The sequence below is a fragment of the Myxocyprinus asiaticus genome, chromosome 49 (genome assembly GCF_019703515.2).
Source record: "Myxocyprinus asiaticus isolate MX2 ecotype Aquarium Trade chromosome 49, UBuf_Myxa_2, whole genome shotgun sequence".
NCBI lineage: Eukaryota > Metazoa > Chordata > Actinopteri > Cypriniformes > Catostomidae > Myxocyprinus > Myxocyprinus asiaticus.
The window spans coordinates 603,239-616,792 of NC_059392.1; the positions used below are offsets into that span (position 1 = coordinate 603,239).

The 13,554-nt window shown below is 40.8% G+C and overlaps 2 protein-coding genes across 3 annotated transcripts in view; one reads left to right on the forward strand and one right to left on the reverse strand.

The window, feature by feature from the left end:
- Positions 1-13,554, reverse strand: part of LOC127438388 (peroxisome proliferator-activated receptor delta-like) — a 79,992-nt gene that overhangs the window by 44,687 nt on the left and 21,751 nt on the right. The window lies entirely within an intron of this gene.
- The window catches only part of cacna1sa (calcium channel, voltage-dependent, L type, alpha 1S subunit, a), a 34,240-nt gene that overhangs the window by 2,836 nt on the left and 17,850 nt on the right, over positions 1-13,554 (forward strand). For both annotated transcript variants that reach the window (XM_051693919.1, XM_051693920.1), the window contains exons 3-13: positions 1,061-1,200; positions 1,919-2,058; positions 3,699-3,851; positions 6,325-6,530; positions 6,632-6,735; positions 6,913-7,058; positions 7,157-7,238; positions 7,334-7,494; positions 7,691-7,916; positions 7,998-8,205; positions 8,298-8,418. In XM_051693919.1, the coding sequence (XP_051549879.1) occupies positions 1,061-1,200; positions 1,919-2,058; positions 3,699-3,851; positions 6,325-6,530; positions 6,632-6,735; positions 6,913-7,058; positions 7,157-7,238; positions 7,334-7,494; positions 7,691-7,916; positions 7,998-8,205; positions 8,298-8,418 (1,687 nt within the window). The remainder of the gene's footprint in view (positions 1-1,060; positions 1,201-1,918; positions 2,059-3,698; positions 3,852-6,324; positions 6,531-6,631; positions 6,736-6,912; positions 7,059-7,156; positions 7,239-7,333; positions 7,495-7,690; positions 7,917-7,997; positions 8,206-8,297; positions 8,419-13,554) is intronic.

A 13,554-nucleotide genomic window follows, 5' to 3' on the forward strand; every position in this document is an offset into this window, starting at 1 on the left:
CTCTGCCTTAAGACACACACCAACCTATAGACACCGCCTTAAGATACACCTTAACCTAAAGACTCTACGATAAGTCACACCCCAGCTTAAAAACACAACCTTAAGAAAAACCCATACCAACCAACTCCACTGTAACACACACACACACACACACACACGTACAGACTCCGCATTAAGACACCTCAACCAACAGACTCCACCTTAAGACACACCCCAACCTACAGACTCTGCCTTAAGACACATCAACCTATAGACTCCTTCTTAAGACACACCCTTATCTATAGACTCTGCTTTAAGACACACTCCACCTTTGAAAACATGAATTTAGCATTTCCATTTGGTGTCGCTAGAGGGCCACACATTTCAACTTTACAGAGATGCAAAATGTCTGATGTCTGATGTTAATCACACTAAACCCTTAAAAGTGAATGTGTGTGTTGTGCCCTTGACAAAGGTGATTGAAAGAAGCAGGTGCTTCAAGCTCATGGCGTTCTGCTGTAGCTTTAAAATTAGCCACACACTAAAACTATACACTCAGAAACACACACTCTCACACACTTACAATGCTCTCTCATCACCGTGGTGTTATTTGAAGGTGGTTTGCAATCTGATACATCAGTTTATTAGTTTTGTACTATCTATCTATCTATCTATCTATCTATCTATCTATCTGTCTGTCTGTAACTAAATGTCACATAGGTACAAACTGCATCTTGCTAACAGTAAGTGTAATCTTGGTTCTAAACTTCTCAGTCATTTGCACGCTCAGTGATGATAGTTTTCAAAATTCCTCATCTGAAACCGGAGAAAGTTGACTTGAACTAGTATCTCTTCACCATGTTCCCACTGAACTCAAAGTGTGTCAGTGTTGATATTTGCCAGAAATGTCCCAAGACATGTTGAAACAGATTTTTAAAAGTCAAAACAAAACTGTGTTCTGAACTAGACAACCCAACATAGACAACAAATACCAGCGAGATTGTTGGTTATACTGAATTGTGCTGACAGGTTCAGTCATCTGTGTGTGTGTGTGTGTGCGTGCGTGTGTGTGTGTTCACAGGAAAGTCTTGAGTACATATTTCTTATCATATTCACTATGGAATGTTTCCTGAAGATCGTTGCATATGGATTTCTCTTTCATGCAGACGCGTATTTACGGAACTGCTGGAATATATTAGACTTTGTCATTGTAACAATGGGGTAAGATACACTCATTTACACCAACTCCACATAGACGCACAGCTCCCAGAATAATTTCAGAAATGTTCTCTATGCAAGTGTGCAGACATGAAGGCTTGGTCAAAGCATTGACGACACAGTCCTCAAGGGGGCAACAGAGTTTCTTTCAAATGTTTGTGCCATTAAATCAGATGTGATATTTTTGAGGCAGTTGTTATAAATATGTCGACAGTTTAACTAATTGTAATGTACTCGCTCAGCAAGATTCTCTTCAAACTTGTGCTCTGCCATGATAGTAGTAAACCTGAAAGAAAAAACTGACTGCAGTTTGAACCAAGGGCATAGCCAGGAAATAACTTTTGGGTGCGCGTCAATAAAAATGGATGGACCAAGTTTTCGCCCCAATTTTTTTTTTTTTTACCAACTTTTCCTTAACAACAGAGAAGCTGCACATTCAAACAGTTCTTTCACACTTTCAGAAATCAGAATTTATACATTTTTCAAACTATTTTATAAATATATATTTGAAGTCAAAGAATAATCTCTAATATTCTGGGTGGGCCTGGGTCTAATTTGGGTGGGTCCAGGCCCACCCCGGCCCATCCTTGGCTACGCCACTGGTTTGAACAAATGCCCACTATAGCACCCCTTTGACAACATTGAGAATGCAGTGTATACTTGCATTGCACTATGTATTGTGGTAAGTTTGTTAAGTGTATTTGTGTGTGGTTTCTCTCAGGTTGTTCACTATTGTGGTGGACTTCATCAATAACATCAGTGGTGTGGAGGCTCCAGTGGAACAAAAAGGTGGTTTTGACATGAAAGCCCTCAGAGCATTCAGGGTCTTGCGGCCCCTTCGCCTCGTATCTGGGGTCCCCAGTAAGTGACCTCATTGCTGTTATCTGTTCACATTTGGGTTGGGAATCAAGAAACGGGTTTCTTTTTTAAAAAAATATAAAATGAGTAAATCAGAATAAAATGATTTTCATGACATTCGGATCTGTTCACTGTTCTTGAATATCTACAATCGCCAGAAAATTGAACTAAACAGATTAATAAACAAAGAATACTTTTGAGTTTGATGTTTTCAAAGAATGAAGCGTGGCCAGTGTAGTCTGATTCATAAACAAATGACTGTTATGAGCTCACTCTAAACTCTCCAACTAACAGACTCTGTCTTAAGACACACCCAAACCTTCAAACTTCATCTTTAGACACACCCCAACCTACAGACTCCACCTTAAAACGGAGTATAGATCTCTGTGGAACAATAATTGGTTTTTCCAAATCTGTAGGCGTTTTCAAACCGGGATGGGCATTTTTCAACTATCCAATGAAAGTAGGGAATCTCAGTGTAGTAATCAGTGGGTGTTTCCAAACTAGAATAGCCATTTCTCAACTATCCAATGAAAGTAGGGAATCTCAGTGTAGTAGGCAAATCGTCTAAAGCAACTGAAAAATGCCCATCCTGATTTAAAAATGCCCACTGACTGTTCTGCAGAGACACATGTCTCCTTTAAAGACCTACACACTCCAACCTAGAAACTCCACCTTAAAATACACCCCAACCTACAGACTCCGCCTTAAAACACACCTCAACCTACAGACTCCGCCTTAAAACACACCTCAACCTACAGACTCCACCTTAAAACACACCCCAACCTACAGACTCCGCCTTAAAACACACCTCAACCTACAGACTCCACCTTAAAACACACCCCAACCTACAGACTCCACCTTAAGACAAACCCAAACCTACAGACTCCACCTTAAGACAAACCCAAACCTACAGACTCCACCTTAAAACACACCCCAACCTACAGACTCTGCCTTAAAACACACCCCAACCTACAGACTCTGCCTTAAGATAGACCCCAACCTACAGACTCCACCTTAAAATACACCCCAACCTATAGACTCCACCTTAAAACACACTCTCAACCTACAGACTCCTCCTTAAAATGCACCCCAACCTACAGACTCCGCCTTAAGACAAACCCAAACCTACAGACTCCACCTTAAAACACACTCTCAACCTACATACTCCTCCTTAAAATGCACCCCAACCTACAGACTCCACCTTAAAACACACTTTCAACCTACAGACTCCTCCTTAAAACACACTCTCAACCTACATACTCCTCCTTAAAATGCACCCCAACCTACAGACTCCACCTTAAAACACACTTTCAACCTACAGACTCCACCTTAAAACACACTCTCAACCTACATACTCCTCCTTAAAACACACCCCAACCTTAAAATTTCAACTTAAGACACACCCTCAACCTATAGACTTAGCCTTAAGACACCTTATTTTCTTAAGTCAAAAAATGATAAGCAAAAAGTAGTGAAGAAGATTTTTTTTTTTTATGAATGTTTCATTAATCCAGACCCAGAATTGTTAAATTAAATCAGAATTAGATCAAGAATCAATTCCATATCATTCCCACTAGCTCACCTCTCTCATGTCCTCTTGTGCTGTATGTGTGCTAGTTAAAGTGTAATGTCTCCTCCAGGTCTGCAGGTAGTGATGAGTTCTGTTCTCAAGTCCATGCTGCCCCTGTTCCACATCTCCCTGCTGGTCTTCTTCATGGTCACCATCTATGCCATCATTGGCCTGGAGCTTTTTAAATGCAAAATGCATAAAACATGTTACTACACTGGCACAGGTGGGAAAAAAAACACACTTTTGTGAAGCAAACCAACAAAATATTAAACAAATGAAAGCAATTGATGTATTTGAGTATTTTAGTGTCTTCAAAGTAGCCACACTTTGTCTAGATTACATACACTATATTGCCAAAAGTATACGCTCACCCATCCAAATAATTGAATTCAGGTGTTCCAATCACTTCCATGGCCACAGGTGTATAAAATGAAGCACCTAGGCATGCAGACTGCTTCTACAAACATTTGTGAAAGAATGGGCCGCTCTCAGGAGCTCAGTGAATTCCAGCGTGGTACTGTGATAGGATGCCACCTGTGCAACAAGTCCAGTCATGAAATTTCCTCGCTACTAAATATTCCACAGTCAACTGTCAGTGGTATTATAACAAACTGGAAGCGATTGAGAATGACAGCAACTCAGCCACGAAGTGGTAGGCCACGTAAAATGACAGAGCGTGGTCAGCGGATGCTGAGGTGCATAGTGCGAGTCAATTGCTACAGACCTCCAAAGTTCATGTGGCCTTCAGATTAGCTCAAGAACAGTGCGTAGAGAGCTTCATGGAATGGGTTTCCATGGCCGAGCAGCTGCATCCAAGCCATACATCACCAAGTGCAATGCAAAGCGTCGGATGCAGTGGTGTAAAGCACGCCACCACTGGACTCTAGAGCAGTGGAGACGCGTTCTCTGGAGTGACGAATCACGCTTCTCCATCTGGCAATCTGATGGACGAGTCTGGGTTTGGCGGTTGCCAGGAGAACGGTACTTGTCTGACTGCATTGTGCCAACTGTGAAGTTTGGTGGAGGGGGGATTATGCTGTGGGGTTGTTTTTCAGGAGCTGGGCTTGACCCCTTAGTTCCAGTGAAAGGAACTCTGAATGCTTCAGCATACCAAGAGATTTTGGACAATTCCATGCTCCCAACTTTGTGGGAACAGTTTGGGGATGGCCCCTTCGTGTTCCAACATGACTGCGCACCAGTGCACAAAGCAAGGTCCATAAAGACATGGATGAGCGAGTTTGGTGTGGAAGAACTTGACTGGCCTGCACAGAGTCCTGACCTCAACCCGATAGAGCACCTTTGGGATGAATTAGAGCGAAGACTGCGAGCCAGGCCTTCTCGTCCAACATCAGTGTCTGACCTCACAAATGCGCTTCTGGAAGAATGGTCAAAAATTCCTAAACCTTGTGGAAAGCCTTCCCAGAAGAGTTGAAGCTGTTATAGCTGCAAAGGGTGGGCCGACGTCATATTAAACCCTATGGATTAAGAATGGGATGTCACTTAAGTTCATATGCGTCTAAAGGCAGATGAGCGAATACTTTTGGCAATATAGTGTATGTAATTGACTAACTGACTCATAGTTGAGAGTGTTTAAAGCTGGGGTGGGACTATTTGTTTGTACAACCAATAGAAGATGGGGGGAGTTTTCTGGAATCTGTTTGGAAAAACGGTATTTTTGCAATTCTGTTTGGTGACACTAGTGGTGCAGATAGTACACAATTCAGCTTAATTACAATGTTTGCAAGGTGACCACTGCATTAATATTACTTTTCTTTTTTTTTCTTGCCAATATACACAATTAATTTAGATCAAACTGCCTTATTTACAGACTCTATTTAAGCTTTTTTGTTTAAGCTAATTTAAGTCTTAGGTGTGTGTGGCCTGGGTATCTCAGCAAGTAAAGAAACTGACTACCACACCTGGAGATGCAAGTTTGAATCCAGGGCGTTCTTAGTGACTCCAGTCAGGTCTCCTAAGCAACCATTTGGCCCGGTTGCTAGGGTGGGTAGAGTCACGTTGGGTTAACCTCCTCGTGGTCGCCATAATGTGGTTCTCGCTCTCGGTGGGGCACATGGTGAGTTGTGCGTGGACGTCGCGGATAATAGCGTGAAGCCTCCACACGCGCTATGTCTCCGCAGAAACGCGCTCAACAAGTCATGTGATAAGATGCGTGGATTGATGGTCTCAGACGCGGAAGCAACTGAGATTCGTCCTCCGCCACCCGGATTGAGGTGAGTCACTACGCCACCACGAGGACTTAGAGTGCACTGAGAATTGGGCATTCCAAATTGGGGAGAAAAGGGGAGAAAATAAAAAATCTTAGACCTAAGATGTTTTTGTAAACAAAAACAAAAAATTAAGAATAAAGTCTGAAAATCTCTCACTCATTTTATTAATATGTTGATATGAATTTAAGATGAATTAAGATTAAGAATTCAGAGTGATCTTCTGACTTACATCTATTTGCATACTGAATTGCGATTGGTGTTCCTTTCTTGCATCTATTTAAGCATCTATAGCCACCTTTATGCTGCAAAGATTGTGTTGTATTGTGTTGACTTAAGACACGTGCTAAATGTTATGACGACAGTTGTGTAACTGATGCTAACTTGCCTAAAAGTGCTATTCTTTTGCTGTTTTGCAAGAAAATGCTAATCTTTTTTCATTAACAGCAATGTTTCATGCTCTATTCACAGATGTCATTGCTACAGTTGAAAATGAGAAGGCATCTCCGTGTGCTCAGGCTGGTAACGGTCGTAGCTGTACTCTGAACGGAACTGAGTGTCGTGGGGGTTGGCCCGGGCCCAATAACGGCATCACTCACTTTGATAATCTGGGTTTCTCCATGCTCACTGTATACCAGTGCATCACCACTCAGGGCTGGACAGATGTTCTGTACTGGGTCAGGACCCTTAAATTTACCCTAACCCTGTCCCCTGTCTCTACCCTTTACCCTGACATTATCTGATTAGAATCTGATGGTCAATTCTTGTCTTCCTGTAGGTGAATGATGCAATCGGAATGGAATGGCCCTGGTTGTATTTTGTGACTTTGATTCTGTTGGGTTCATTCTTCATCCTGAATCTTGTTCTGGGGGTTCTGTGTGGGTCAGTCTGACCACCTGCGGCCTTTAACTCAGGATCTCTCTACTAAAGTTCACAGCTTTAAAATCTGTCAAACACAATTAGACATCATTGGGGTTTTTCTGAAAACTTCCTTAATTCTTACTGAGCAATTTAGTATCAAATCATGTTACAAATTCCTATTTGTCTTTCTGGGGTCAGTGAATTCACTAAGGAGAGAGAGAAGAGTTCTCGGAGTGGCGAATATCAACAATTACGAGAGCGTCAACAGTTTGATGAGGATCTGAAGGGGTACATGGAGTGGATCACACAGGCAGAAGTCATGGACAATGACCAGGAGGGCCAAGGTGCTCAAAGATACATGCACAAAGTGAACAAAAAAAGTTTCTGTGAACTATTTGAATTCATGGCAATTATTATGTCTGTGTTTGGCTCACTTTCACAGGTCTGCTCCCACTGCAGAAGGACGGATCCGAGACGGAGAGTCTCTATGAGCTTGAAGGACTGAATAAACTCATGTACTACGTGTGAGTATGGCAGAATGATTGACTTCATTTCCAGTAGCATTTTCACACCTTTAAAACACAAATGTTTTGGATTCCTGTGTGTTTGTGGTTTTCAGTCGTCATGCACGACGCTGGAACCGTTTTTTCAGAAGGAAGTGTCGTGTTTGGGTAAAGTCCAGGCTGTTCTACTGGTTGGTAATTTTCCTGGTGTTCTTCAACACTCTGGCCATCACAACAGAACATCATCAACAGTCTGAATCCCTCACCAAGTTCCAAGGTTCTATTCTTCTACAAGATTACATATGAATATTTGCAAATTAGTTGGTAGCTGGTAGTCAAGCTGGTCAACCATCTTGGACCAGCGTGCACCAGCTAATGACCATAAATGACCAGCTAGAAACCTTTTAAAACCATCTATAATGAAAGATGTTTTTTCAGAAGGGTGTTTATGTATGTTGTTTTGCCTTTTTTAGACAATACCAATAAGGTGCTGTTGTCTCTGTTTGCGGTGGAAATGTTTCTGAAGATGTATGCAATGGGACTGCCGTCGTACTTCATGTCTCTCTTCAACCGTTTCGACTGCTTTGTGGTGTCTGTGGGGATCCTGGAGCTCATTCTTGTAAACATGGATGTCATGTCCGTCATGGGGATCTCCATACTGCGCTGTATTCGGCTACTGCGTCTCATCAAAGTCACAAGGTATGTGATTTCTGACGCAACCACAACGCATGACCCGTATCTGTGAGCATCAGAAATTGTGGGATTGTGTTTGCGTTTCAGGTACTGGACGACCCTCAGTAATCTCGTGGCATCCCTCTTAAACTCGGTGCGCTCCATCGCCTCCCTGCTGCTTCTCCTCTTCCTCTTCATTGTTATCTTCGCTCTGCTCGGCATGCAGGTGTTCGGGGGAAAGTTTAATTTTTCAGATCAGAATGTGAGACGGAGCAATTTTGACAATTTTCCTCAGGCACTCATCACAGTTTTCCAGGTGAAGTGTTTGTTTATATTTGTGATTAGCAAGTTATTTTGCTGTATTTTGATTCACAGTGATTGATCTCTTAGTAAATCTTTCTGTTGTAGATTCTGACAGGTGAGGACTGGAACTCTGTCATGTATGATGGAATCATGGCTCATGGAGGTCCAGCAATACCTGGAATCTTGGTTAGCATTTACTTCATAATCCTATTCATCTGCGGAAACTGTATCCATCATTTTCTGCAACTATTGTGAGAGAATGCAAACTATTCCAAGGGAATGCAAAAATTATTGCAAGAGAACTCAAACTATTGCAAGAGAACACAAAACTTATTGTGAGGGAATGCAAACTGTTGTGAGAGAATGCAAACTATTCCAAGGGACTGCAAAATTTCTTGCGAAGGAATGCAAACTATTTAGAGGGAACGCAAAATATATTGTGAGGGAACACAAATTATTGGGAGAATGCAACCTATTCTGAGAGAATGCAAAACTTCTTGCAAGGGAACGCAAACTATAGCATGAGAATGCAAACTATTTAGAGGGAATGCAAAACGTATTGTGAGGGAATGCAAATTATTGGGAGAATGCAACCTATTCTGACAGAATCCAAAACTTATTGCGAGGGAACGCAAACTATTGCGAGAGAATGCAAAACTTATTGAGAGGGAACTCAAACTATTGCAAGTGAATGCAAACTATAGCATGAGAATGCAAACTATTCCAAGAGAATGCAAAACTTATTGCAAGGGAACTCAAACTATTGCGAGAAAAGGAAAAACTTCTTGCAAGGGAACGCAAACTATAGCGAGAGAATGCAAACTATTCTAAGGGAACGCAAAACTTATTGCAAAAGAACTCGGACTATTGCGAGAGAACACAGAACTTATTGTGAGGGAATGCAAACTATTCCTAGAGAATGCAAAACTTCTGACGAGGGAACGCAAACTATAGTGTGAGAATGCAAACTATTTAGAGAGAACGCAAACTTTTTCGAGGGATTTCAAAACATATTGTGAAGGAACGCAAACTATTATAAGAGAATGCAAAACTTATTGCAAGGGAACTCAAACTATTGCGAGAAAAGGCAAAACATATTGTGAGGGAACGCCAACTATTGCGAGAGAATGCACACTATTCCAAGGGAACGTAAAACTATTGTGGAGGAATGCAAAAATTATAGCAAGGCAACTCAAACCATTGCGAGAGAATGCAAACTACTGCGAGAGTATGCAAACTATTAAGAGGGAATGCAAACTATAGCAAGAGAATACAAACTATTCCAAGGGAACGCAAAACTTATTGCAAGGGAACTAAAACTATTGCGAGAGAATGCAAACTATTCAGAGGGAACGTAAAACTATTGTGGGGGAATGCAAAAATTATTGCGAGGGAACTCAAACTATTGCGAGAGAATGCAAACTATTCCGAGGGAATGCAAACTATTGTGAAAGAATGCAAACCATTCCGAGGGAATGCAAAACTTCTTGCGAGGGAACGCAAACTATTGTGAGAGGATGCAAACTATTCCGAGGGAATGCAAAAATTATAGTGAGGGAACTCATACTATTGCGAGAGAATGCAAACTATTCCGATGGAATGCAAACTATTGTGAAAGAATACAAACTATTCAGAGGGAATGCAAAACCTCTTGCAAGGGAACACAAACTACTGTGAGAGAATGCAAACTATTCCGAGGGAATGCAAAAATTATAGTGAGGGAACTCATACTATTGCGAGAGAATGCAAACTATTCCGATGGAATGCAAACTATTGTGAAAGAATACAAACTATTCCGAGGGAATGCAAAACTTCTTGCAAAGGAACACAAACTATTGTGAGAGAATGCAAACTATTCCGATGGAATGCAAACTATTGTGAAAGAATACAATCTATTCCGAGGGAATGCAAAACTTCTTGCAAGGGAACACAAACTATTGTGAGAGAATGCAAACTATTCCGAGGGAATGCAAAAATTATAGTGAGGGAACTCATACTATTGCGAGAGAATGCAAACTATTCCGATGGAATGCAAATTATTGTGAAAGAATGCAAACTATTCCGAGGGAACGCAAAACATCTTGCAAGGGAACACAAACTATTGCGAGAGAATGCAAACTATTCTGAGGGAATGCAAAACTTCTTGTAAGGGAATGCAAACTATTGCGAGAGAATGCAAACTATTCTGAGGGAATGCAAAAATTATAGCGAGGGTACTCAAATTATTGTGAGAGAATGCAAACTATTCCTAGGGAATGCAAACTATTCCGAGGGAACGCAAAACTTCTTGCAAGGGAACACAAAATATGCAAAAGAATGCAAACTATTCAGAGGGAACGCAAAACTTCTTGTGAGGGAATGCAAACTATTGCGAGGGAATGCAAATTATTGTGAAAGAATGCAAACTATTCCGAGGGAATGCAAAACTTCTTGTGAGGGAATGCAAACTATTGTGAGAGAATGCAAACTATTCCAAGGGAATGCAAAAATTATAGAGAGGGAACTCAAACTATTGTGAGAGAATTCAAACTATTCAGAGGGAATGCAAAACCTCTTGCAAGGGAATGCAAACTATTGCGAGAGAATGCAAACTATTCCGAGGGAATGCAAAAATTATAGTGAGGGAACTCAAACTATTGCGAGAGAATGCAAACTATTCCGAGGGAATGCAAACTATTGTGAAAGAATGCAAACCATTCCGAGGGAATGCAAAACTTCTTGCGAGGGAACGCAAACTATTGTGAGAGGATGCAAACTATTCCGAGGGAATGCAAAAATTATAGTGAGGGAACTCATACTATTGCGAGAGAATTCAAACTATTCAGAGGGAATGCAAAACTTCTTGCGAGGGAACGCAAACTATTGTGAGAGGATGCAAACTATTCCGAGGGAATGCAAAAATTATAGTGAGGGAACTCATACTATTGCGAGAGAATGCAAACTATTCCGATGGAATGCAAACTATTGTGAAAGAATACAAACTATTCAGAGGGAATGCAAAACCTCTTGCAAGGGAACACAAACTATTGTGAGAGAATGCAAACTATTCCGAGGGAATGCAAAAATTATAGTGAGGGAACTCATACTATTGCGAGAGAATGCAAACTATTCCGATGGAATGCAAACTATTGTGAAAGAATGCAAACTATTCCAAGGGAATGCAAAAATTATAGAGAGGGAACTCAAACTATTGTGAGAGAATTCAAACTATTCAGAGGGAATGCAAAACCTCTTGCAAGGGAATGCAAACTATTGCGAGAGAATGCAAACTATTCCGAGGGAATGCAAAAATTATAGTGAGGGAACTCATACTATTGCGAGAGAATGCAAACTATTCCGATGGAATGCAAACTATTGTGAAAGAATACAAACTATTCAGAGGGAATGCAAAACCTCTTGCAAGGGAACACAAACTATTGTGAGAGAATGCAAACTATTCCGAGGGAATGCAAAAATTATAGTGAGGGAACTCATACTATTGCGAGAGAATGCAAACTATTCCGATGGAATGCAAACTATTGTGAAAGAATACAAACTATTCCGAGGGAATGCAAAACTTCTTGCAAAGGAACACAAACTATTGTGAGAGAATGCAAACTATTCCGATGGAATGCAAACTATTGTGAAAGAATACAATCTATTCCGAGGGAATGCAAAACTTCTTGCAAGGGAACACAAACTATTGTGAGAGAATGCAAACTATTCCGATGGAATGCAAATTATTGTGAAAGAATGCAAACTATTCCGAGGGAACGCAAAACATCTTGCAAGGGAACACAAACTATTGCGAGAGAATGCAAACTATTCTGAGGGAATGCAAAACTTCTTGTAAGGGAATGCAAACTATTGCGAGAGAATGCAAACTATTCTGAGGGAATGCAAAAATTATAGCGAGGGTACTCAAATTATTGTGAGAGAATGCAAACTATTCCTAGGGAATGCAAACTATTCCGAGGGAACGCAAAACTTCTTGCAAGGGAACACAAAATATGCAAAAGAATGCAAACTATTCAGAGGGAACGCAAAACTTCTTGTGAGGGAATGCAAACTATTGCGAGGGAATGCAAATTATTGTGAAAGAATGCAAACTATTCCGAGGGAATGCAAAACTTCTTGTGAGGGAATGCAAACTATTGTGAGAGAATGCAAACTATTCCAAGGGAATGCAAAAATTATAGAGAGGGAACTCAAACTATTGTGAGAGAATTCAAACTATTCAGAGGGAATGCAAAACCTCTTGCAAGGGAATGCAAACTATTGCGAGAGAATGCAAACTATTCCGAGGGAATGCAAAAATTATAGTGAGGGAACTCAAACTATTGCGAGAGAATGCAAACTATTCCGATGGAATGCAAACTATTGTGAAAGAATACAAACTATTCCGAAGGATTGCAAAACTTCTTGCGAGGGAACGCAAACCATTGCGAGGGAACGCAAACTTTTGCGAGAGAATGCAAACTATTGCAAGAGAATGCAAAACTTCTTGCGAGGGAATACAAACTATTGCGAGAGAATGCAAACTATTCCGAGGGAATGCAAAACTTCTTGCAAGGGAACACAAACTATTGTGAGAGAATGCAAACTATTCCGAGGGAATGCAAAAATTATAGTGAGGGAACTCATACTATTGCGAGAGAATGCAAACTATTCCAATGGAATGCAAATTATTGTGAAAGAATGCAAACTATTCCGAGGGAACGTAAAACATCTTGCAAGGGAACACAAACTATTGCGAGAGAATGCAAACTATTCCGAGGGAATGCAAAACTTCTTGTAAGGGAATGCAAACTATTGCGAGAGAATGCAAACTATTCTGAGGGAATGCAAAAATTATAGCGAGGGTACTCAAATTATTGTGAGAGAATGCAAACTATTCCTAGGGAATGCAAACTATTTCGAGGGAACGCAAAACTTCTTGCAAGGGAACACAAAATATGCAAAAGAATGCAAACTATTCAGAGGGAACGCAAAACTTCTTGCGAGGGAATGCAAACTATTGCGAGGGAATGCAAATTATTGTGAAAGAATGCAAACTATTGCGAGGGAATGCAAAACTTCTTGTGAGGGAACGCAAACTATTGTGAGAGAATGCAAACTATTCCAAGGGAATGCAAAAATTATAGAGAGGGAACTCAAACTATTGTGAGAGAATTCAAACTATTCAGAGGGAATGCAAAACTTCTTGTAAGGGAATGCAAACTATTGCGAGAGAATGCAAACTATTCCGAGGGAATGCAAAAATTATAGTGAGGGAACTCAAACTATTGCGAGAGAATGCAAACTATTCCGATGGAATGCAAACTATTGTGAAAGAATACAAACTATTCCGAAGGAATGCAAAACTTCTTGCGAGGGAACGCAA